Below are 26,179 nucleotides of genomic sequence, written 5' to 3' on the forward strand. Positions count from 1 at the left end.
GCAAACTAACAGCCAACATCAAATTTAACGGTAAGAAACTTGAAGCAATCCCACTAAAATCAGGGACTCGACAAGGCTGCCCACTCTCCCCTTACCTATTCAACATAGTACTGGAAGTCCTGGCTGGAGCAATTAGACAGCAAAAGGAGATCAAGGGGATACAAATCGAAAAGGAAGAGATAAAAACATCACTCTTTGCCGATGACATGATAGTGTACTTGAGTGACCCCAAAAATTCCACCAGAGAACTCCTACAGCTGATAAACAAGTTCAGCAAAGTGGCCGGATACAAAATTAACTCAAACAAATCAGTAGCCTTCCTATACTCAAAGGACAAACATGTGGAGAAAGAAATTAGGGAAAAGGTACCCTTCACAATCGTTACAAAAACTATGAAATACCTTGGTGTGACTCTAACTAAGCAAGTGAAGGACCTATACGACAAGAACTTCAAACCTCTAAAGAAGGAAATTGAGGAGGATCTCAGAAAATAGAAAGATCTCCCTTGCTCATGGATTGGAAAGATCAACATTTTAAAAATGGCCATCCTCCCAAAAGCAATCTACAGATTCAATGCAATCCCCATCAAAATTCCAACACAGTTCTTCATGGAATTAGAAAGATCAATGTGCAATATCATATGGAACAACAAAAGACCTAGAATAGCGAAATTCATCCTCAACAACAAGAAAACATCTGTGGGAATCACTATCCCTGACCTCAAGCTATATTACAAGGCAATTGTGCTGAAAACTGCATGGTACTGGTACAGAAATAGGCATGTGGATCAATGGAATAGAATAGAAGATCCAGAAATGAGCCCTCATGTATACGGTCACCTGGTATTTGACAAAGGAGCCATAAACATTCAATGGAAAAAGGACAGCCTATTCAACAAATGGTGTTGGTCCAACTGGCACTCAGCATGCAAAAAAATGAAAATAGACCCTTTCTTGTCTCCTTGTACAAAGCTCAAGTGTAAGTGGATCAAAGATCTCCACATTAAACCAGATACACTGAAACTATTAGATGAGAAAGTAGGGGAAAACCTTAGAACACATAGGCACAGGAGAAAATTTTCTGAAAAAAACACCAATGGCTCAAGCTCTAAGGTCAAAGATTAACAAATGGGACTTAATGAGATTGCAAAGTTTCTGTAAGGCTAAGGACATTGTCAGGAAAACAAAACGGCAGCCAACAGAATGGGAAAAGATCTTTACCAACTCCACATCAGATAGAGGCCTAATATCTAAGGTATACAAAGAACTCAAAAAGCTAGACACCAGAGAATCAAACAACCCTATTAAAAAATGGGGTACAGAGCTAAACAAAACATTCTCAGCTGAGGAATATGGAATGGCTGAGAAACATCTGAGGAAGTGCTCGACATCCTTAGCCATCAGAGAAATGCAAATCAAAACAACCCTGAGATTCCACCTCACACCAGTCAGATTGGCCAAGATCCAAAACTCAGATGACAACAGATGCTGGCGAGGTTGTGGAGAAAGAGGAACACTTCTCCACTGTTGGTGGGGTTGCTCACTAATACAACCACTCTGGAAATCAGTCTGGCGATACCTCAGAAAATTGGACATAGTACTACCTGAATACCCAGCTACTCCACTTCTGGGCATATACCCCAGAGACACTTTAATACACAACAAAGATATATGCATCACAAAATCATAGCAGCTCTATTTTTAATAGCCAGAAGCTGGAAAGAACCCAGATGTCCTTCAGAAGATGAATGGATACAAAAATTGTGGTACATTTACACAATGGAATACTACTCAGCCACCAGAAACAATGACTTAACCAAATTCTTAAGAAAATGGCTGCATCTAGAAAATATCATCCTGAGTGAGATAACCCAGTCACAAAAGAACAGACATAATATGCAGTCACTGATAGTGGGAAGCTAACCCTAGAGGCTCGCACTGCCCCAGAAACAACTCACAGACTGTATGAAGTCCAAGAAAAATAGAAAACAAAACAAAAAAAATAGTCATGCTCAATCCTTACCCACCAAGAACACATTGACAAATTCTGGGTTGTACCCTGTATTACATGTACTGTCTGCTCATTGTTTAAAAAAAAATCTTTACACACCAAGAAAACTTTGACTATTTCCAGCTTGCATCTTGTTTTACATGTACTTTTTGCTCATTGTAACTGGTGGGATCTTGATCACACTATCAAACCTTTAAAAAAACAAAAAAAAAAAAAACAAGTACTGACAAAAATGTATTATATACTTTTATGCAAAAAATTGCTTAAAATCTGTACATTTATCTTTGTTCTTTAAAATAAAGTTGTAAAAAATAGGATAACATATCTTCAAAGAAGCATATTAAACATAAAGTGAGTATAACAAAATTCTAAAGCCTTTTCCTCAATCTATGCACAGATCTTATTTTTTCACAGAAATTTTCTTATCTTGCAAACTTCTGAAGTCAGACAGAGAAGCCTGGCTATAAAAGAGGGCTGAATGTTTTGGATCTGTGGCACAGAAGTCTTTGCTCTGTTGACATGTGCTCTCTCTCTCTCTCTCTTCCCACCCCCGTGTGTGTGTGTGTGTGTGTGTGTGTGTGTGTGTGTGTGTGTGTGTGTGTGTGTATGTGTGTGTCACTCCAAGGGTACATGAATTTTAACCTCTTGCATGAGCTGGTAGACAGCAAAGTTGGTAGTCTTCCCTGGACTCATGATCCTGTGTTTCAGACAGTGATATCCTTTACACTCTGACACAGGCTAAGTTTACCTGTCTCCGTAGACGGCTTTTCCAGGTTCACGGTGCATAGATAAACAACGATGTTCTGATGTTTTTATAAGCTATAACCTAAAATAGTCCAGTATGAATGTCAACCCCTCTCTCCAGCATCCTTGTGTGAGGGCTTATTAATTTTTTCTCTTAATTCCTGCTTCTGAAGACTGTAGTTCTAAGGTCTTCAGTTTCCCCTTGTGGTTCTGTGCTTTTCCACCATTAGCCTCGCTGGCTGTTAGCAGTCTTGAACCATCTACACTGCGTCCCCTGCTTAAATGCTTAAGAATTCAGATCATTAAATCTCTTGCCATGCATGAAGCTCTCTTCCCAGGGTGACTTACCAAAAAGTGACGTAACTAGCCATATTTTAATAACTCGTTGATTTTACTTTTCATTTCCTCCAGACAAGCATGAAAAGTTGTTGGCATGTGCCCCTTTAAAGGGAACAATGTGTCTTATTCACTCTCCACTTGAGGGGAACCTTTCTATATGCTATGCCAAATGGAAATGGCCTCCAAAGGCTAGCCTCTGCCTCTCGCAGGACTAGACAGCACACTTATTTGCTAAGCATTTATCCGTAATTGCTGCTAAATCCAGGCGATTCTCTGCCAGAGCCTTCATTTGAACTTGCTATTTGCCTAACCTTCATTGCACCCAGGTGAGGTTTTAGCTTCAATCTTGGCCACTTTATTACCCTCACTCCAGAAGCTAAGGGGCCATTTGATGGCTCCTAAAGTCTTACCAGGAGCGCTCACACCCTTCCCCACAACTAGACGCTTACCCTAATTCCTTCATTTCCTTGATTTTTCTCGCAGCAGCCACATTCAAACACCCCTGCTGACACGGGATATTGATGTTCGTCTTTTTCCACTCAGTCTTTCAAAAGCCCTCATCCTGCATATAGACAACATTGATCTATAGCTTCCTGATAGGCAAATTGCATTCGGCTGTGGGGAAGGGAGGGGCGAGCGACTATTAGAGGAGTAGGTTCCTTCCCTAGGATCTCATTCAGATGGAGGGCTTCCTGTTTTGTTATGCACCCAACAATCAGGCTAACAAAGCACTGTTGCTTTCAACTATTTTTATTTTTCCCAATGTTTTGGAAAATTACACTAATAGATTATTCTCCCTGAGCATGCTGCAGTCGGTTCTGTTCTCTGAAGTTGAGTCACTACAGCAGCTCTCTACAGTTAGCCCTATTGTTTCTTTTAAGAAGGACAAAGGAAGCAATTGTTCTTCAGTAAGAAAAAAAAAAAGGTCTCTCCTTCCCGCTTGCTTTTCGAGGCTTCACAAAATGTCATTGTTCAGGGACCATGTTGCAAACAGCTAGCTTTTTCATCAGTTCAGGCAAAGGACCTCATACCCACTGTCTGGAATCATCACTCCTAGAAGTTCATAGACTTTCACAGAAATAACTACTCAGAAACAACAGCTAGAAATGGAAGGTGGCACTTGGAAGGCACAGGTAGCCCTTGAGGGGAAATCAAGCCAAAAGAAGGCCCACCCTTCGTTCATTCCCAGACTCTAAGCAAGTGACACCTTTTTGGGCTTGCTGTCAGTCACAACACTGCCGTGACACTAGAGAGCATCACTTTCTAATTTCAAGTTGAAGTTCAGATGATCAGAAATGCTCTTTTCTATCAGTGTTTTTCTCTTTAGTGGAAAATTTCTTTTTTAGGAAGTGACTTAGTTAGGGCTTTACTGCTGTGAACAGATACCATGACCAAGGCAACTCTTTTGAGGATAGCATTTAATTGGGGTTGGTTTACAGGTTCAGAGGTTCAGTCCAATATCATCAATGCAGGAATATGGCAGCATCCAGGCAGGCATGGTGCAGGAAGAGCTGAGAGTTCTACATCTTCATCTGCAGGCTGCTGGCAGAACACTTGATTCCAGGCAGCTAGGACTAGGGTATTAAAGCCCACACCCACAGTGACACACCTACACCAACAGGGCCACACTTTCTAATAGTGCCACTCCCTGGCCTAAGCATATACAAACCATTGCAGGAAGAAATCTCATGTTTCCTTCAGGGAGTCAGTTGATACAAATTCACAATCTAAGATAGTCCTTACCAAATTGTAAGCTACAGGAAATGGTGTCATATAAGCTGCTCAAGATGTCTGGATATGGAGGCAGGTGTCTATATAAGCCTTATTTCTAAGACTACACAGCAAACCCAGGGACTTACTAAAAGAAGCAAGGGCATTGCTAACAACCTGCTTATCAGACACACCCAAAGCCTCTGCTGGTCCAGAAGTCCTGTGGGAAGGATCCCAGTCACCAGCTTTGATTTTGAAGACAGTAGCTGCCAAACACCCTCAGAACCCAGCAAACGTTCAAGGCTTTAAATTTTGATCACCATGTGTTCCCCCACGAATCTTTCCTGAAGAGAAACCTGGGAACTCTATCACATGTTCTGTCTTTCCTATTAAGCATTACAACCTGTTTTTGACTTTGTAGAAGAGGTGGCAACTTCTCTTCTGTGCCTGGCAATAGCAAATACACAGGAAAGCCACCCTATCCTATGTTGCCTCATTTCCAGTAAACCAGGGATACCCATATATCCATAAGGGGGAGCACTTTACAATGAGTTGAACAATCTATCACAGTATAGATTTTGTCATCTATTGAAACAGCAGCTCTAGTGGCTAGAGCAGATGGGGTAACTACAGGGTCAGGGTACAACCCACCCTCAGAAGAACTAACAATAAGGATAGAGCTGTTTGTTCAAATTGCATAAACGGCCTTTGACACACATGAGAACAGGAAACTCTTGGTGGATGTGATGCTTTGATAATGTAAATAAAGTCACCTGAAGGGGGTCACAGGCCTGTGAGAGGACAACTAGGAGAGCCCAGGGAAAATTCCAACCTGATTTTTCTCAAGAGCCTATTCAGGGCAACTGGAAAACCCATCTCAACAGTCCTGCTATCAGCTGCCTTTCATGTATCACCACCTTCTTATGAAAAATGTAGAGGCCAATTCTGTAGCAATGAATTAGTTTAACTGCTTAGGCTCCTGGCAGGTGACACACCCACACTGGTTCTGGATTCACAAATGAAAGACACACACACACACACACACAGAGAGAGAGAGAGAGAGAGCTAATTTTGCTGTGACTTGATTAGCTCAATGGTTGGGCACTTTGTTTTTTAATTGGATATTTTGTTTACTTACATTTCAAATGTTAGCCCCTTTCTGGGTTTCCCTTCTGGAATCTCCCTATCCCCCCTCCCCCTGACTTTCTGAGAGTGTTCCCCCACTCACCCACTCTCTCCCATCTTCCCATCCTGGAATTTTCCTTCGCTAGGGTATTGAGTCTTCACAGGGCCAAAAGCTTCTCCTCTCCCACTGATGCCTGATAAGGCCATCCTCTGCTACATATGCTATTGGAGCCATGGGTCCCTCCATGTGTATTCTTTGATTGGTGGTTTAGTCTCTAGGAGTTCTGGGGGTTCTGTTTCATTGATATTGTTGTCCTTCCTGTGGGGTTGAATACCCCTTCAGCTCTTTTAGTCCTTTTTTAACTCCTCCATTGGGGACCCCATTCTCAGTACAATGGTTGGTTGAAAGCATCCAACTCTGTGTTTCTCAGGCTCTGGCAGAGCCTCTCAGGAGACAGCTGTACCTGTCAGCATGCACATTTTTGGCATCCACAATACTGTCTGGATTTGGTGACAGTATATGTGATGGATCCCCGAAGTCTCGGGATGGCCTTTCCTTTAGTCTCTGCTCCAAAATTTGTCTCTGTATTTCCTCCTGTGAATATTTTGTTCCCACTTTTAAGAAGGACTGAAGCATTCGCTTTTTGGTCTTCCAACTTCTTCACCTTCATGTGGTCTGTGGATTGTATCTTGGGTGTTCCGAGCTTTTGGGCTATTGTCCACTTATCAGTGAGTACATACAATGTGTGTTCTTTTGTATCTGAGTTACCTCACTCAGGATGATATTTTCTAGTCCCATCCATTTGCCTAAAAATTTTATGAATGCATTAATTTTAGTAGCTGAGTAGTACTCTATTGTGTAAATGTACCAAAATTTCTGTATCCATCCATCTGTTGAAGGACATCTGGGTTATTTCCAGCTTCTGGATATTACAAACAATGATGCTATGAACATAGTAGAGAATGTGTCTCTGTTATATGTTGGAGCATCTTATGGGTAAATGCCCAGGAGTGGTATAGCTGGGTCCTCAGGTAGTACTATGTCCAATGTTCTGAGGAACTGCCAGACTGAATTCTAGAGTGGTTGTACTAGTTTGCAATCCCACCAATAATGGAGGAGTGTTCCTCTTTCTCCACATCCTTGCCAGCATCTGCTGTTACCTGAGTTTTTGATCTTAGCTATTCTGACTGGTGTGAAGTAAAATCTCAGGGTTGTTTTTATTTGCATTTCCATGATGACTAGGGATGTTGAGCATTTCTTTGGGTGTTTCTCAGCCATTCAGTATTCCTCAGTTGAGAATTATTTGTTTAGCTCTGTACCCCATTTTTAATAGGATTATTTGATTCCCTTGGGCCTAACTTCTTGAGTTCTTTGTATATAATGGATATTAGTTCTCTATTGCATATATGATTGGTAATGATCTTTTTCCAATCTGTTGGTTACTATTCTGTCCTATTGACAATGTTCTTTGCCTTACAGAAGTTTTGTAATTTTATGAGGTCCCATTTGTCAATTCTTGATCTTAGAGCATAAACCATTGGTATTCTGTCAGGAATTTTTTTCCCTGTGCCTATGTGTTCTTGGCTCTTCCCCACATTCTTTTCTATTAGTTTCAATGTATTGGGTTTTATGTGAAGGAGGTCTTTAATCCACTTGGACTTGATCTTTGAACGATTGAGAACTTCTAAAACTCCCCAGGGCTAACACACACTCCCCTCCCGTATTCCTGGCTTAATACTTTCAGAATCTATATTTTATCTTTGCTGCCCTGTTACCTTCTAGGCTACCCATAGGGCCGCTTTACCTTTCCTGGCTGATCTCTGTCCTGCAGCTCTTAAATCTGATCCCTCTGCCTCCAAATCATGAGATGCTCTTCCTTTCCTCCTCCTTCTCTTCCTCTGTCCCTCATCTTCCCAATCTAAAGGTTCTACCTCTGTCTTCCTGCCCAGCCATTGGCTGTACAGGAATTCTTTATTACCAGTCAAAACCAGCTGAGAGCAGGCACCCAGTGCATCTGAAAGCACAGCTTTCAGGAGCTGAATTACAAAGCATATGAACTAATTCCAAAGTGCTGCTCAAGTGATAGAAGGAAACATGTTGTTGCACCAGATCCTGTTGCTTTTAAAACATGTAAATGATTCTAGTATAATAGTACACATCTTGAATCCTAGGAGACAGAGATGGATCTCTATGAATTCAAGGCCAGCCTAGGCAGTGTAGACAGTTTTAGGCGATCTAGGGCTACATAATGAGGCTTGGTATAGGGTAAACAATACACAGATACATACATAAATAGATAGATAATAGATGATAGATAGATAGGTAGGAAGATAGATAGATAGATAGATAGATAGATAGATACATAGATAGATACATAGATAGATACATAGATACATAGATGATAGATTATAGATACATGGGTGAATAAACAGATACATAGACAGATAGACAAACAGATAGACAGATCAATTATATATATATATATATATATATATATATATATATATAGAGAGAGAGAGAGAGAGAGAGAGAGAGAGAGAGAGAGAGAGAAATAAAAGATAGTGTATTTTGCCTGACCCTGACTTGATTTTCATCTGAGAGGTCTCTGGTTCTGTGTTCTTGTTCTGAAACATTCCTTTCTCCTGTGTACCAGGGGAATTTCCATGCATGCTCAGGTGTGATGGAGAAGTTGCACTATGCCAGCCTCCTCAGCCGGCTGCAGAGAGTGAAGGAGCAGGCCCAGGTGATCAATCAAGCAATGGCAGAGCTGGCAACGGTCCCTTATCTGCAGGACATCAGTCAACAGGAGGCAGAACTGGTAAGTATTTGTTTCTCTTTGTTTAAGCCTTTACAGGCCCAGAGCCAACAGAAGACTGATGGGAACTGAAAAGGCTTGTGGTAATAACTGTTGTCTGGAGGGAGATGCCAGTCCTCATACAGCATTCAAAGGAAGGCACAGAGAGACGAGAGCAGTGTGGATCTGTGTGACGGCTTTCCCTTTCCTTTCTCCCCTTTCTGTATATTTAGCAAGAATCTTGTAATGTGCAAAAACATAGGAAAGGGATAATTATTCATATTATATAAAAAGCTTTCATTTCAATTAAAATGAAAGCATATATGCATATATATATATGTAAACACATTCATAAAACTAGACATTTTGTTCTTATACAAACCCAGCCAAAACCTACTTAGGAATAGCTTAGAAACAATCTTCAAACAGATGTGTGTATTATAATCATAATTAATATTAGAAATCATACCACCTCATTTGAAAAGTAATTATTGAACAGTGTGCTGCCCATTCAAGGAGAGGTCTAGAGAGCCTAATGTGTCATGGGGAAGGGCTCTTCACTTTGAAGCTTTAATTGAGAATAGCTAAAACTAATTATAGACTTGAATTGAATTCTCAGCAGAAGGATGAGAACAGCCCAACCTGATTACCTGTAATTTTCAGATAACTAAAGGGACCCTCCCTCTTTGAGCTTTTACAGATGAAACGAAGAAATGAGCTTCCAATGTTTATGGTATTTAACTAGACTTTTTTAAAAGTGTACTGAATAAATACTGATCTTCGGATTAAGCATTAAGTGTAACAGTCTCCCTAACCCTGTAAGAATGTCTTGCATACTAAAGATGAAACCAGTGAAATAAACCTGTTTTTTTTTTTCTGGGAAATTTTAAGTCCAAACTAGTGATGATGCTACCTGGCCCATGGTGCTGGAGTGCAGAACACCCTCTTAAAGGCTGTGTTCACCCCACCCCCCAGGCAGCAATCAACAGTGTGGTAAGTGTATGTTGCCATGGTGTAGACAGTTCGAGATGATTAAGGCCCCTCTAAGATAAGAGAAGCAAAGAAAGATACTAATTTAGAAAGGAAAATGTTGGTCCTATCTTCTCAAAAAGCACATTCAAGTCTTTTTTAAAAAAAAGAAGAAGAAGAAGAAGAAGAAAAAAAAAACATGAAGAGGAATTCCCTGCAGAAAACCTCACACCTGTGAGGATTCCCTACCCGAGAAATGCTTGGTTTCCAAAATGTGCACCAAGGGCTCAAAACCAACATCATCAACATACCTTCCAAGTGTATGATTTTTATCAGTAGCTTATACTTTATACAATGGTATTTCGTGGGTTATTTTTATATGTTATATACTCCCAACATGTAGAAAGATAGACAGCCAAAATTACTGGATGACAGGTAGCTAAGTGGGTAGACAGATTGATAGATGATGGACAAACAGACAAGTAGGTGAGTGCGTACAACCCCACCATTCAAACAGTCTGTGTCTTTCAACACTTTATGCCATACTCCTCACATAGATTTTACTTTGCAGTTTCCAAGTATCGGTCAGCCTTAGAAAGTCAGCCCCAACCTGCACTGGTAGAGCACCATGAAAACAGAGACTGTTCAACAGAGGCCTTTTGACTGATTTGGCTCCCTGCCTTCCTGATTGGGCTCTGCAGCACCAGAGAGATCATCCAAGGGTTAAACACTCAGGATCACATGTCCTGATGCAGCCCACCCATTCTGAAACTTGTTGTCACTATCCTAGTAGAGCTTTGAACTTGGTTTTCTCCTGCCTCAGCCTCCCAACTGCCATGACTGTTGTTTGGCTGTTTGTTTGTTGATGTTCATTTCTTCTGAAACAAAGTCTCCGGTAGACCAAACTCACTACTACCAGAGGCTGGTCTTGAGCTCCTGATCCTCCTGCCTCCACCTATCAAGTTCAAAAATGGCGGTCACACAGCACTACTCCTTGATCATCCCATTCTTTTCAACTGGAATATAGCAAGTGGCTCTTTGGTAGGTAAAGCGTGCAGGGGCAAAGGGACTTTGAAAACAAAAGAGGGGGAAGAAACGAACAAAGAATAGTTATTTCAAAACGTTAACAGAGTTAAAATGAACAAGATTGTCTTAAGAGGCAATAAAACATCGCAGTTGAGTATTGTCCTCTGGAGAGCTTTTTGCATGATGCCTAGAATTATGATACATTAGCCTCGGGAGGAAATGCTAAAACACATTCGTATACTACATGCCATTTCCTGAGAGAATTAACTCCTGCCATCATTCTTTACAGCCCAGATCTGTTTTTAACAAAACATCAGCACTCGATACATTAAAACCTATAGCTTCCTACAGATTTCCAGGAAGACTCCGCCCATTGTTTCCGATAGCTTCTGCAAGCAGCGGTCCTCAGTAATGACTGGAACAGAGGCGAGGTGGCCATCTTCATTGTGGGGAATATGAGTGATAAAACCACCAGCATACAAACGATTTTTTAATTAGGTTTTAATCTGTGCTTTTAGAGAAGTTATTTCTGTGCAAATGCCACGCTGATAACTTTTATCTTGGTATCACAGCTGCAGTCACTAATGGCAGACGCCATGGACACCCTTGAAGGAAGAAAGAGTGATAAGGAGCGGGTGTGGAATACAATCCAAAAGGTAAAATTCTGAGCTGAAGGAAAATACATCTTATCCTCCGAGGAAATGTCCACCTCGGGTCAAATCTGTCTAGAAGATAAAAAAGAAATGAAAGAAGTCCCTGGGGTTGTTTTCGGTCTGTGTTCTTTGTGAGGTGAATACAGCGGAGAGAATTAGAAATGTAACCAAAGCTAAGGATGGGGTTTTTGTTTTGTTTTTATTATTATTATTACTTCCCATGCACTGTGGTCATTGTACTGATCATTCTTCCTGGTCATGCTTCTTTTTACTTTCTACTTAAATGGCTGTTTCATATATACACACATACATACACACATATTATATGTATGTGTGTATGTATGTATATATACATATGCATATGTGTATATATACACACATATATACATACATATGTATATATGTGCATGAATATATATGTTATTACATATATATACATACATATACATATATATATGCATCTCTGAGCCCTGGCTGGCTTTAAACTCAGAGAACTGCCTGGCTCTACCTGGGATTAAAGGCATGTGCCACCACTGCCTGGTTTGTAATGACAATTTTTAAAACAATTTTCCTTGGAATTTTCATTGATTTTTTTTCAGCTACTAATTTTTTCTTTTGTTTTGTTTTATGTTTTTTTTCCCCACTCACTTCAGATGCAATAGCTACAGCCCAGCTCAAGCTCCAGAATCTCACACATTGGTGGGTTTGGTCAGGGAGAAGCATAATGGCTAGTTGCTAGTGCTCAGGGCAACATTACAGAGAGGCACCTGGCCCCAGGTACTCAGGAGGAGTTGTATGGGTGACAGTATAGGTCTGTCTGAAGATGTAAGGGTCGATTAGTAATGGCTAGGCCTCCAATACACTTCCAGATAATACATTCTGATTGCTCTATTCCCAATTAATTCTCCTCCCATCGTTTGTGAGATCCTGAGGTCAGGAAACAGAAAAGGATCTGAACAAAAAAGGCTTTGGTCTGAAAGGTTCACTCCCAGCTAGGAGAGCTCTGGTAAATCTAAAGAGGATCTTATGCTCTAAAATGAACTCATAAATCTCACGATATACGTGGGAAACAAAATCAACAGAATTTGTAGATACTTGAGTGTCCATCACAACAGAAAGGACATTAAGGATCAGAGATACATTGCTGGGTAGAAGCAGTGTAGATCTATGAATGGCTGCACATGAATGTCTGTGAATGTCAGTGAACAGCCTGCTTTCATAACCCATGGAAACAGATGGGAACACCTGGTCCAGGAGATCACAAAACCACCTTGTGTAAATGTGGTATTTCTATAGCACTTGTGTCCATTTCTATAGCAATCAGTGTCCATTACCTAGGTGACCGGGGAGACTGGAAGGTGGGAAGATACCTTAGTGGGTAGTTGTTGGAATTTGTGGACATGATTTTAATTCCCAGATCCCACATTTTTTAAAAAGCCATTTGTAATGGTGAACACTTGGCATCCCAGGGCAGAGGATGTGGAGACAGGCCGATCCCTGGGACTGGGCAAGCAGTCAAGCAAGCTTACTTAGTGAGTTTCAACCAGTGAAAGACCCTGTCTCCAAAACAGGTGGGTGGCAGCTGAAAAAATGTCGCTCAAGGTTGTCCCCTGGCCTCAGGCCTCCACATGCTTACACATGCACACACAGAGAGAACGTTTCAAAACAAAGTGAAAAAAAAAAAAATGTGTACCATGAACACAAAGAGCTCATCGTGTGTATCAGTTACTTTTCTACCACCATGATGAAAACACCATGATGATCAAGGAAACCTAAAAGAAAAAGTGCTTAATTGGGAGCTTGCTTACATCTTCAGAGTGCTAATCCAAGATAATCACAGCAGAAAGTACGGTCGTAGGCAGTCAGGCTTGATGTTGATGTGCACCATGATCTCAGGCAGAGAGAGAGTGACTGGGTATGTCACAAGTCTTCGAAGCCTAAAGGCCCAACCCCGATGACACATCTTCTCTAAACCCAAGGCCACATCTCCTAAATCTTCCCAAACAGTTCCACTAAGTAAATACCATGCATTCAAACACACGAGCCTAAGTAGGGCTATTCTCATTCAAACCACTACAACACTTTATGGAAGATTTATTTGGGGCTTACAATTCCAGAGGGAGAACCATCACAGCAGGAAACATGGCAGAAGATAGGCAGGCAAGAGCTGGAGCAGCAGCTGAGAGTTTACATCTTGAACCACAAACGGAAAGCAGAGAGTACACTCCAAATGTCACGTCTGCCCCCAGTGTAACAGTTACTCTTGGTTGTCAACTTGACTATATCTGGAGTTAACTATAACCCAAAAGCAGAGGACATGCCTCATCTGTGAGGGATGATGCTTAGCTTGACATGGGAAGGTCTACTATTAATACAAACATCTGAGGTAAAAAGACAAGCCTTGGGGAAAATGGTGACTCCCGCTCGCGCTCCAGAGTCGCCGCCGGCCACGGAGCCTGGGCCTGCCGTGGGCCCCGCTGGGGAACCCTGCCCGCCGCGCCAGCCGCAGCCCGTGCGCAATGTACTCGCTGCCCCGCGGCTTCGAGCCCCCAGCTCCCGAGGACTTGGGGCGGCAGAGTTCGGCGGAGCTGCGGGAGAGGTTGAGGCGCCAGGAGAGACTTTTGCGCAACGAAAAATTCATTTGCAAATTGCCCGACAAAGGTAAAAAGATCTCAGACTCCATTGCCAAACTGAAAGCTGCCATTTCAGAACGTGAAGAGGTTAGAGGGAGAAGTGAACTGTTTCGTCCTGTTAGTGTAAACTGTAAGCTAAAGCAAAAAGCAACCACGAGAGTTGATACCGACATAGACAAGGCCCAGAATTCTGACCTGATGCTTGATACTTCTTCATTAGTTCCTGAATGTTCCTCAGTAGATAGTAAATCATCTAAAACAACCTCAGAAACACAGAGACCTACACATCTCACTCACAGAGGCAATGAAGAGACTTTGGAGGCTGGCTGCACAGTGAACACCAGCCCAGCTGCCCACAGGAGAGCCCAGGCACCCTCATCTGAAGTTAATGAGTATCTCCCCCAGCACTCAAGTCAAGTGGAAGAGGTTTGCAGCAACGTTGACAGTCTGTTTATCGATAAGTTGCAAAGGATCACAATTGCAGACCAGAGTGAACCCTCAGAAGAAAACACCAGCACTGAGAGCTCTGCAGGACTGCAGAGTGAGACTCCCAAGAATCCTCATTACATGAAAGTGCTAGAAATGCGAGCCAGGAATCCAGTGCCCCCTTCTCATAAGTTTAAGACCAATGTGTTACCCACACAACAAAATGACTCACCAAGTCATTGTCAGAGGGGTCAGTCTCCTGCTTCCTCAGAAGAGCCGCGACGCAGGGCTAGGCAGCATCTTGATGATGTCACAGCAGCGCGCCTCCTTCCACTCCACCACCTGCCTGCACAGCTGCTCTCCATACAAGAGTCGCTGGCCCTGCAGAGAGAGCAGAAGCAGAATTATGAGGAGATGCAGGCCAAGCTCGCAGCACAAAAACTAGCCGAGAGACTGAATATTAAAATGCAGAGCTACAATCCAGAAGGGGAGTCTTCAGGGAGATACCGAGAAGTGAGGGACGAAGACGATGCCCAGTCCTCGGATGAATGCTGAAGATGATGCTGGGAGATCCCAAGAGCTCCTGCTGAGTTCTCACCGTCTCATCGAACTTCCTAACAAGTATCAAGACCAGTGTCAGACCTTGTTGAGGGACAGCATTTTTAAAGTTACACAAAGGTAGCTACAAAATAAGAACCCAGTTTGTCTTTCAGAAGATGACCTTCACATGCTTGAACAGTTTAATATTTGAACATTGTGTTTGGCCGTATTGTGTTACAGTTTTGCAGTATATTGTACATTGGTCTGGTATTTTAGTGTGAGTAGAGCACATGTTTTCTTTAAGATAACTGCTTTTTCCTTATTCGTACTCTTATCAGATAGCATTGCTTACACCCCTTCTGGTGAAACACTTTGTTATCCCAGGCACCTAAAGTGACTTAGGAAGGCCTGGTCCCTTCCTGAAGGGAGCAGTGTAAAGAATGGTGCGCATGCTGCGTGGACATGGTCCTGAGATGCTGGATGTGTAATACTGCGGAAGACATTCAGACATTATAACAAGTGTATCTGCTGCTCCTGTCTTCTCTGGGGCGGCTGCAGTCTTCCTATGGTGAGGATGAGGAGCACTGCTGCAGCCTTCCTATGGTGAGGATGAGGAACACTTTGAAGAGGTGTTGGGTCGGGGAGGGTCTTCTGAGCTGGTGTGGGGAACTGTTCCTGGCTCCCCTCGGCTCGAACTCACTGCTGTCTTGGTTGATAGGTCCCTGTACAGGACACTCATGTTTGGTAAGAAAACCAATGTTTTTCTTAAGAGTTACAGTTGAATTGTCAGTATATTGCTTTTTTCCTTTTTAAACCCAAAGAGGTTGTTTGTAGGCTGCAGAAACCTCAGTCATGTGTGTACACATTTGTGTTGTTTAAAATGATTATATGATTGTTTTCAGCAAAGATAACAATGTTCTCAAAAAGCCTTTGTCTATTATGTGGAACTTGTAAAGGAGAAATAAAATAACAATCAGAGCAAAAAAAAAAAAAAAAAAAAAAAAAGACAAGCTTTTCATCCAGATCTTTAATCCAGATCAAATCTGGGTCTTGCCTTCTACTGGACTCTGTGTAAGGACACAGAAGAAAGAAGTGTTTGCCCTTTGCCTGCTTGTTCTTACCTTTCTGGCACATCTATTCCTTCACTGACATTAGGCCTACTTCTTCAGGATTCTAGCATATACTGAAGACCAGCTGAACTGAACAACTACTAGATTCTTAGACTTTCCATTCATTGCCACCCATTTCTGAATTAGCTGAACTATAGCCTGAAAATTATTCTAATAAGTTACTAGAGGGGGTAGATTAGATAGAGATAGAGATAGATTCAATAGAGATAAATAGAGATTAGAGATAAGGATGAAAGAGATAGAGATAGACAGAGAGAATCATCTATAAATGCTGTTACTCTAGAGAACCCTAACTAATACACCCCAGAGACATACTTCCTCTTGAAAAGCTATACATACTAATCCTTCCCAAACAGTTTCACCAACTGGGTACCAAGTATTCAAACATTTGAGTGCATGAAGTTCACTCTCATTTAAACAACCATGCCATGCATATACACAGGGAAAGCACTCATACAGAAAGAAACATAAGGAATGGTGTCAAGATTTTATTTCTTGAGCGACACAGGATCTACAGGGAGGCCTTTTGGTACCATTTACTGAAGAAAGAAACTATTATAGGGATGGCTTTGGCTAAGAATATAAACTGCTTTAGAGTGTAGTCGGGAGGGAAAAGCCACACAAGATGGCATGTGTGTGCATGAAATCAGAAGAGATGAGAGAAAATGTAATTTTAAAATAAATGACTAGGAAGCTGTTAAATAAGAAAATTAAGAAGTGGGAGAAAAATACAGAAAATCAGTATCATTCAGTGGAGCCAGGAATCCAAGAGAAGGGGTTGGAATGACAAATTCTGAGAAATATTGGAATAGAAACTTGTCAAGTGAAAACTCAGGCATCAAGTGGAAAGAGCTGCTCTGTCACTCCTAGGTCTCAGGAATCAAATGAAAGTTCCAGAAGGACTGGGCCACAGACTCCCGAGGGTAATACACTAACACACTGATACTGTGAAGTCATGAGGAGTTCAGTAGTCTTTGGAGGAATTGTCTAGCTTTTGAGAAAGCTAGGTTCAGAAGCAATATATGTTTCTGTACTGGAGATATCTTTTCTGCTGAGATACTCAACAGAAGGCAGGAGCATCGGAAGGCAGAGAGGAAGGAACAAGCCTGTCTTTCTCTTCCATTCCTCTGTTGACAAAGACTGACTGCTGGCAAAGCAGAAGTGGGGTTTGTAGAGAACTGGCATTAGTATCACAGCTGCCCATAGAAAAGTGGATTTGGAGAAGAAAGAATATAGGTTTACTAGAGAATGTATCAAACCTGGGTGCTGTCAAGATGCATAAGTGATAATACAGAGCCTGAAGTTCTGGATAAATACTGAATGAATGTGAGAAAAAGAAAGGGGTGAGAAGAAGGAGAAAGGACTGAGTATAGTTGTTAATTTCTAGGTCCTTGGCCAGTTAATATTGAGGTAAATCATCTGAGTGGCTGACACTGGTAAGGCAGAATGTGTAAGAAAAGAAAAGAATTGTGAAGGGAACATTTCAAAATGTGAGAGAGAAACTGACAAAGGAAAGTAAGAGCTTGGGAACAAAATAGAGCTGAAGGTTCAGAAAATTCAATACTGAAGAGTCAGCAACATTACCAACTGTTCCTACTGGATATACAGAGTAACTGTTTAGAAGAGGGATCAGCAAATTACAAGATGCAGGTCAGGTTCAACATACCACCTATTTCTGTTAAGTAAAGTTTATTGCTTGCCACCATGGCTTTTGTTTCTAGGTAGTTCTGGGTGAACCCCACCACTGTAATCACTCACTGAGTCAAAATTGTTTACTATCTAGCTATGTGGAGAAGAATGCTGCTGTGCTCCAGTATGCAATAGTACATATCCCAAAAATACTGCATCCACTGAGTAAATGTTTACAAATCCAGGTATTCATGGAACCCCTGCCCAGTGACTGAATTCTATGGTCAGGCCAAGAAGATATAAAAGACATTAACATCTTTCTGCATCTTTTGAAACAGCTTCTTGCACTTGGCTATAAGCTACTGCTCATGATGCCTACATTCATGGGCACATGCCTAGCTGTATCTTCTTATCTTGTCCCTACCTCAATTATCTGGTCTGTGTAACAAACTACCCTAAGCATAGTGCTTTAAAAGAAAATCATTATTGTCTCTCAGATCTACACATTGATCAGTATCTACCAGAAAGAGCTCAAAACTTTTTGCCTAAGGTTCAGTCTTAGGGCTTGGGTGCATAAATCTGACAACTGTGATTATTACAAGATGGCAACCTCACAGAGCTGACAGCTAACACTGCTCAGTTGAGACAGTTGTCTGTACATAGGTCTCCTGAGTGAAATAGGCTTTAACCCAGTGTCTCACTGAATTCCAAGAGGACAATTCAAGAGAAGGGAAGTGAAAACATTCATTCTTCAAGAGTTGCCTTTTTTCTACATTAACTTTTGTTATATTGTGCTGATAAAAACAGTGACTGGCTAGCCTAGACATAAATAGATGGAAGAATATATTCTGCTACCAAGATGATAGTGACCATCTTGGAAACAAGGTACAACAATGGAGTGGCTCTGTATTCTGGACTGGGAAACATACCTTCAACCAAGCAGAGATCAAGGTAGACAAGAAAGGACAGCCAAGTCAAGGCCTCCCAAAAACTATAACACAACTGACCCTCACTCCACACACCCAACCAATGGGTGTCTAGTGGGTGTCTAGAAAGACTCATTGGTGAACAGCCAGTCTTGCCAAATTAAAAGCCTTGCTAATGATCATGGCTTTCTAAATAGAAATTCCTGGGAGATCTTTAGAAAGATGTGAATGGGAAAGAACAGGGTGCCAAATTTTTCCCAGGGGCTTTTAATTTGGTTAATGTGACTCTACAAAGTATGATGGTATCACTCTCAGACAATTCCAGTAGCAAGTAAGTAATTTCCTTTTACTGCTACAGAGTTAATTTGTGTGTGCAGGAAAAAAAAATAATTAAAAAAAACTAATTGTATAAGCTACACTGTGTTCTGAGCTCACTGGAAGTTGACATCAGCATCACCACCTCTGAGATCTGTTATCTGTAATAGAAACAGCTGTTGTACCTAATGAAAGCACTTGAAATTTTCATCGGAAGCAGCAGAATTATAGCAGAAGCTGCTCATTCTACATAGTTAAAGGGTCTGTCAGAATCCCCATTACCTCACACAGTTTCCTGGGCTCCACGTTGTAATAGGTCTATTAAAAAAGTAAAAAGAAAAAAAGAAGAAGCTCATCAGACTGCAACCAGATTCATGAGTACTGACCGCCTGTCTGTGTTTTTGTCTTTGCTGAAGTCCCCGCCTCCCGAAGCAACTGAGCTTTCCCCTGACTTGCTTGGATTAAAATGCATTCTTCACAGAGTTGTAGGACAGTGGTGGTAGTTGGAGTTTGACTCTGTTGGGCAGTTTTTTCCAATAATTAACTCAAGATTAAGAGACATCCATGTTGGGTTAGTGATGCAGATACCAAACTGGAGAAGTCATGCTTAATAAAATAACAAGCATTTTTCTTACTGTTTTCATAGTGTGGCTAAGACTATCAACACTTGTTAGTTTTATTCTATAACAGTAGAGACTGAGGAAGCACTCTGTCTTGAACATGCCTAAAGCCCCACTGACACCTTCCTCATACATGTAAATAGTAAAGTATTCACCTAGCTTCCATTGTTTATTAGACATTGTCCTAGACATCCAGACTCATTTGTGAAGAATCAGTGCCTTCTGAGGCAGTCAACAAGTCACCGGAAAACAAATGTGTTATAGTGAAAAACTGGGATGAAAAGAAGCATGGGAGGAACAGGAAAGGTACCCAGTGCAGAAGATAATTGTGTGGATACTGGATAGAACTCATTTTTAGTAAAGGAAAGAATCAAGTGTAAGATGGTCAGGTGGGGTGTGCCCTACAAGGACAGTGTGGAAACCACTGTAAATGAATGAGAATCCTAAACTCTGATATAAAAGAAAATAGAATGTTTTACAAAAACAAATACATTCGAAAACTGCCAGGGTTAGAATAGTGAAGGGGCAAAAGAGTGCAATGTGTCTCAGTTCCTTTTCCACTATTGTGATGAACACAAGAACTAAGGCATCTTACAGAAGGAAGGGTGTATGGGGGTGCTTACAGTTTGAGGCAACTGAGGCCACAACCATTGTGGCAGGAAGAGAAGGAGCGGGCGAGCATGGTGCTAGTGGGGACTTATATTTTATCCACTAATAGGAGGCAGAGAGAGAGGCGGAGAGAGCTAACTGGGAGTGACATGACCTTTTAAACCTTTAAAATGTCCACCCTCCTCCCCCTGTGATACATTTCCCACACGGCTGTACCTCCTAATCCTCAAACAACTCTACCAACGGGGGACCAAATATTACATTTATGAGACAGTGAAGATCATTCTCGTTCAAACCACCGTGCAAGGAAAAATCATAAGGAGGATGATCTAGGAGTGAAAACGGGAACTTGTATTTGTTACTCTTTTTCTGAAGGGATGGGAACTAATTGGGCTCACACTCAGAGGACAGCACACATCCTGGCAGAGCAAGCAGGGCAGCATAGTGTAAGGTACTTACTCACATTGTGTCCACAGTTAGAAAGAAATGAAGACTGGTGTCCCACCTGGTTTCTCTCTCATTCCACGACCCAGTTGCATGGAGTGATGCCACCCATGTTCAGAGTGATTCTGAATTAAACGTCCCTGGAAACACCCTCCAGATATACCCAGAGGAGTGTCTCCTAAGCAACATAAATCCATCAAAATGAAGACTAATCATCAGACACTCTAAACTAGCAACCCACAGACAAACTAAATCTGTCACAAACTAGGGCAAAATACCATTTCCTTATGCTGAGCCTCAGTTTCTTTAACTATAAAATAAGGATATTGGATTAGAAAAGCAGAAACACTTTCCCAGATGAATAAGTAGATGTCTTGAACAGCAAAGCACCAAAATCAAAGAATAAAAGTATTTATGAGTCACTACAGAAATTCTCTTGTTTACATAGACCAACTCATTAATCTTCATCAGCACATTGCCCAAAGTCACATAGCCAGTAAATAATACAAGTTATGACTTGAGCTGCCTTTGGGTCCTGAAATCTCTGTGATAGAAGTCTAAAATATATGATACCTGAAGAATCTCGGGTGACTATAGGCCTTCAAGAGTACTTTCACACTCAACACTGTTTGAATTAGAATGTTGAGACCAAGTGTGGGTCAGGGTTAGTATCCAGCCTAAGAGTAATTTGACTATACACTAGCCTAATTGTCTTCTCAGATTCTTCCAACCTACGCTAGAGAAGCCACGATGAGGGTTTGGGGTTAGTCTGATATTATAATTAATTGACTTTGGTGCTGGGGAGATGATTCAGTGAGTAAATTGTTTTCTATGCAAGCATAAAGATATGATTGCAAATCCCAGAAGCCATGTAGAGCTGGGCACTGTAGCACATACCTATGATCCCAGAGATCCTTTGAAGGAAGGAAACTAGCAACAGAGGAATCCCTGTCAGCTCTTGGGCCTGACAGGAACACTATGAAGAAGAAGAAAACCAGTGTAAGTCAAGAACCAACAAGCCAACACTCCGAGTTCCCCTCTGACCTCTACACATGCTTGCTGTGGCAAGTACATTCTTGTATTGGCACATACAAACATCATACGCATGCTACATAAATAAGTTAATTAGTTAATTAATTGACTATTTTGTATAGGATCCTCCTGCTCTGGTCTGTAGTTTCCTATCATGAGACGTTACTGTGCAACAAGTCACCACCTTCTGAGAAATCCAGTGTGTCCAGACCCTTTCCTCCTTTAGGTCCTACCATTTTTGCTACTTATCACTGAATCCTTATGTTCAATAAAACTTGATGAGGGTGATTTTATTTTTAATTATGGATATATGGGTATCTCTGTGTGGGCCTGTGCACATGAATGTGGTACCCATAGAAATGATTATCAGAGTCTTCTGGAACTAGAGTTATAGGAAGGTTGTGAGTCACCTGATATGGGAAGTGTGTGATCTTAACCACTGACCCATGTCTCCAGCCCTTCCACAGAGGTTGGAATAAGGGACCTAACCAGAGCAATGGAAAGGAGTATGAAAATAATGCTACACTGATTAATTTGGCACATCTGATTTCTTCTCGCTGCACCTCCCAGTGTTATACAATTCCCAAGGAAAAGTTATTCTTTTCGTGTTCAGGAAGCCTCATGTATCAGTAAGAAGATCAGAATTTAACCTGATAACATATCATTTGTCTTGTGTCTCTGGATCACTCATCTGAGACTAAATGAGGGAAATAAACTTTGACATTTTAGAAGCAATGAGGGCAGTTTCCTCAAACATAACCTCAGACCTGTGTGTGTTCATGAGTAGGTTTAAAGTAGGAATACCACTTTAAGATTCATCTAGTATTACAAAACACAGCAAACTTCAGTGAATCCAGCAGAGTACATGCATGTCCTCAAACACCCATAGAAATGTACTCAAAACGATTGACATTTTTATATTCCTTTTCATCTCAAAGCCTTCCTTATACATCTTACCCTTTGCTGTCCCACAGAAATGGCATCCACAGGCATATCCCCCATGCCCTTGAAGATGCACATAAGATAGGTTATGTAGCCCAGCAATGCCATTCTGTTGGAGACTTGCACAGGCAGAGCGGAGGGGAGTGAATACAGATTGGGAGGTGAGGCAGGAGCGCTTGGTGGAGGAGACAGAAGAGCAAACTGCAGCACTTTATTTACTCTGCACATCAACATTCAAGCCTGAATCCTTCCGGAGGTTCCTCTGGGGGACATCGCCCACGCAGTCCCATCACTCACTGGCCAGTCAGCTAGGCTGACGATTGCAAGAAGGTTAGTAGTGCTGTGTGTGTTTGTGTTTCCTGAGACTCGGCAGTGCTGCTGTTCATTCACAAAGCAGGTTTTCCAGCCATCAGACTTCTCTTTTTGTGTCTGGTTCTTTAAAGAGTCTCCCTAGATTTATTTGCAATCTGACTGTGAGTCTTGCAACTTCTGGTTATGACTATTCTCATTAGCATATCCCCATATGGCTTTATGGTGTGAGCTCCGAGCACAGCTAAGCGGTTCTGTCTGTAGCCTCCTGCAGGTCATGTGGAGAACCCAGATACTCTTGTCACTAGATATGCTGGGAAGGGAAAGAATGACTCCAGGCATAAGCAGGAGAGACAAGACCAAAACTCCTCAAGGATAAGCCAGTGCAATTAGAGATGAACAGATTCTCTATCTATAGGTTTCCAGGCAAGGCTCTCCAGGAGAGGCACATCCCTGAATCCCTGCAGGAGCTCATGGTTATCATCAAAAGCCGAGTTCTCAGGCAATGAAACTATGACTATCCTGTGGATGGTTCCTGCCAGCTGCCATCACAGAGTGGCACAGATACAGATGGTGAGCTCTGGCTGTCACTGATGCCAACACCTTCTCTCCCCTTGTATGGAGGGACAAAGTATCAAGTTAGTTTGTGGCGCTGGTAATCTTTCTAACACTTTGACAAAGCATGGGAGCTTTCTTTAGGCTCACTGTTTCAGAGGTCTCACGCCATGGATGCTTGGCTCTGTTGCTTTAGCCATGGGGCAATGCAGCTGATCGATTGTGGTAGCAGCACAGCAGAAAATTCTGCTCCCCTGGTGGTAACTGGAAAGAGAAGAGAGAGACAGGAGGGGCTGTGGCTCCAGTTTCCTTTGAAAGGCACGCTCCCAATGACCACACTTGCATACACTATGTCCTGCCCACTAAAACCTTGACCACCCCTTGGTAACAGCTCTAGAGACCAAGCCTTCAGCACATGAGCCTGTAAGATATGGTGAAAATTCAAACCATAGCATTCTGGGTCACTGTCCCCGGCAACTCTTGCTTCTCATTCATTTCCCACAAATGCTTGTTTTGCCTCCAAAACTGGGAAACTCTCTTCTATCTTTAGTCTGCTAAAGGCAGTCTCCTCTAAAACCTTGACGATTTGACAACACATTTCTGCAACATACCTCTGACCCTTGGCCATGTCTAAACAGGATTTTATCCAGATGTTGGCAAGCTAGTCTGCTGTCTTTCCATTGAACCTAGCAAAATACCATTATCCAAGTATCTTAGACTTAACTGAAGCGTGCTTGGGGCTAACTGTCACAAATAGGACAGGCTTGCAAAACTTATTTCAGAGAATAAAGCTAAATACCGATGATGATAATACTACCAGTGGTTATTAGCTATCTCAGCACATGGCGTAGAGATGCTAGTGCCGTAACATCTAATGGCTGCCACAACCCTATGACACATCTGTCATCGTGTGTCTGTGAAGTAGGAGGGAAGTAGCACTGTAAAATTAACTAGGAAGTAATCTGTCCTGCGTGCTTTGATTCAGCCTCAGCCTTGAGTCAGAGGGTCTCCCATGAATCTGCAGCTGGAACATTTATGTTAAGACAAACACAGCTGTGAGAGGTATCACAAAGAATACTGCTTACTCCAAACTCAGATTCTGTACAAGCCAATGAGATGCACTTCGAGTCTTCCTTTTGGCTGAATGGATGGTAGCATCAGCGGCTGTGATGAGCCTCTTCCATCCTCCGCTGGACTACAGTACATCATCCATCTGAAACTTGAACTATGCTGCTCTTCAGCAGCTGCCTAACCGATCCCAAACCCCCAGACCCACAACTCTTCCTGAACTGCCCTGCTGTTACTGTCTCCCTTGATGACCCCTTTCTTTGTGGGCATACCACGCTTATGTTTTTTTCTCTTCCCACAACCATGCACTTCCAGGACGTGATTCGTGTTTACTGAGTGTTGCTGTGAGGTCTGCTCTATGGTGAGTCGTCTGAATTTGCATTCTAAGATGCCAAAGGCTTTCAAAGGAAACAAAAATCTCATAAGCACACACTGTTGAGGCCTCGAGTCTGCCCAAGAACCGGCATAGTGTTTACCTCTGTCACTCTCTCAGCTCTCTCCCTGCCTGACTCACTCACAAGCTGATACAAGGATGTGACTAAACATAAACTGGAATTATGAGTTTAATTCTGATTTCATCTATATTTTCACCTTTGCAACATTTGTCTTTTTATTATTTATTACCGTGATCATTATTGTTATCATTTTATTTGTTTACATTTAAACTGTTATCTCCTTGCCAGTCTCTCCTCCACAAGTCCATTTACCCCATCCCCGGCCCCTTTGCCTATAAGAGGGTGCTCCCCACCTATCCACCCATTCCTGCCTCAGGCCTATAGAATCCCCTTCTCTGGAGCATCAAGCCTCCACAGGACCAAGTGCCTTCCCTCCCACTGCTGCCAGATGAGGAAGATGTAGCCAGAGCCAGGAGCCTGCCCATGTATACTCTCGGGTTGCTGACTTAGTCCCTGGGAACTCTGAGGGGTCCTGTTAACAGATACTGTTGTTCTTCCTGTGGAGTTGCAATCTCCTTCAGCTCCTCCAGTCCTTCCCCTAACTCTTCCATTGGGCTCCCCAGGTTCAGCCCAATGGTTGGCTTTGAGTATCTGCATCTGCCTCAGTCAGGTGCTGGCAGAGCCTCTCAGAGGACAGGCCTGTCAGGCTCCTGTCTGAAAGCACATCTTGGGATTAGCAACACTGCCTGGGTTTGGTGTCTGTGAATAGAATAGATCTACAGCAGGTGGTCTCTGGATGGCCTTTCCTTTTATCTCAACCCCATTTTTGTCCCTGCATTTTCTTTAGATGGAGACAATTCTGGGTTTAAAATTTTTAGATGGATGGGCGGCCCCTTCTTCCACTGGGGGCCACGTCTATCTACTGGAGGTGATCTCTTCAGGTTCTATCTCCCTGGTGTTAGGAATGTCGGCAAATGTTATCCCCGCTGGATAGTGAGAGCCTCTTGAAACCCTGGTATATGGGACTTTCTAGTGATTCCTCATGTTCCCCACCCCCCCACTGATATTTATTTTTATTTGTTCTCCTGGCCATCTGAACTTCTCTCCTGTCTCTTCCCATACCTGGTCCTGCCTCCCTCTTTTTTTCTCCTACTCCCCCTGCCACCCTGTTTCCTCCCTCCCTACTCCTCCCATCATTATTTTATTCCCTTCTAAGTGGATGTGAAACCTCTACA

The 26,179-nt window shown here is 42.2% G+C and overlaps 2 protein-coding genes across 2 annotated transcripts in view; both read left to right on the forward strand.

The window, feature by feature from the left end:
* Window positions 1-26,179, forward strand: part of SPATA16 (spermatogenesis associated 16) — a gene marked incomplete at both ends in the record, with an annotated part of 281,161 nt that overhangs the window by 232,528 nt on the left and 22,454 nt on the right. The window contains 2 exons of the mRNA XM_080929533.1: window positions 8,583-8,747; window positions 11,291-11,374. Of these exons, the coding sequence (XP_080785659.1) occupies window positions 8,583-8,747; window positions 11,291-11,374 (249 nt within the window). The remainder of the gene's footprint in view (window positions 1-8,582; window positions 8,748-11,290; window positions 11,375-26,179) is intronic.
* Window positions 13,782-15,307, forward strand: LOC308430191 (DNA-directed RNA polymerase II subunit GRINL1A-like). The gene has a single exon (XM_080929323.1). It carries the CDS (start codon window positions 13,891-13,893, stop codon window positions 14,983-14,985), a length of 1,095 nt encoding a protein of 364 aa, XP_080785449.1. The 5' UTR covers window positions 13,782-13,890; the 3' UTR covers window positions 14,986-15,307.

Source organism: Micromys minutus (genome assembly GCF_963924665.1).
Source record: "Micromys minutus genome assembly, chromosome: 15".
Classification (NCBI taxonomy): Eukaryota; Metazoa; Chordata; class Mammalia; order Rodentia; family Muridae; genus Micromys; species Micromys minutus.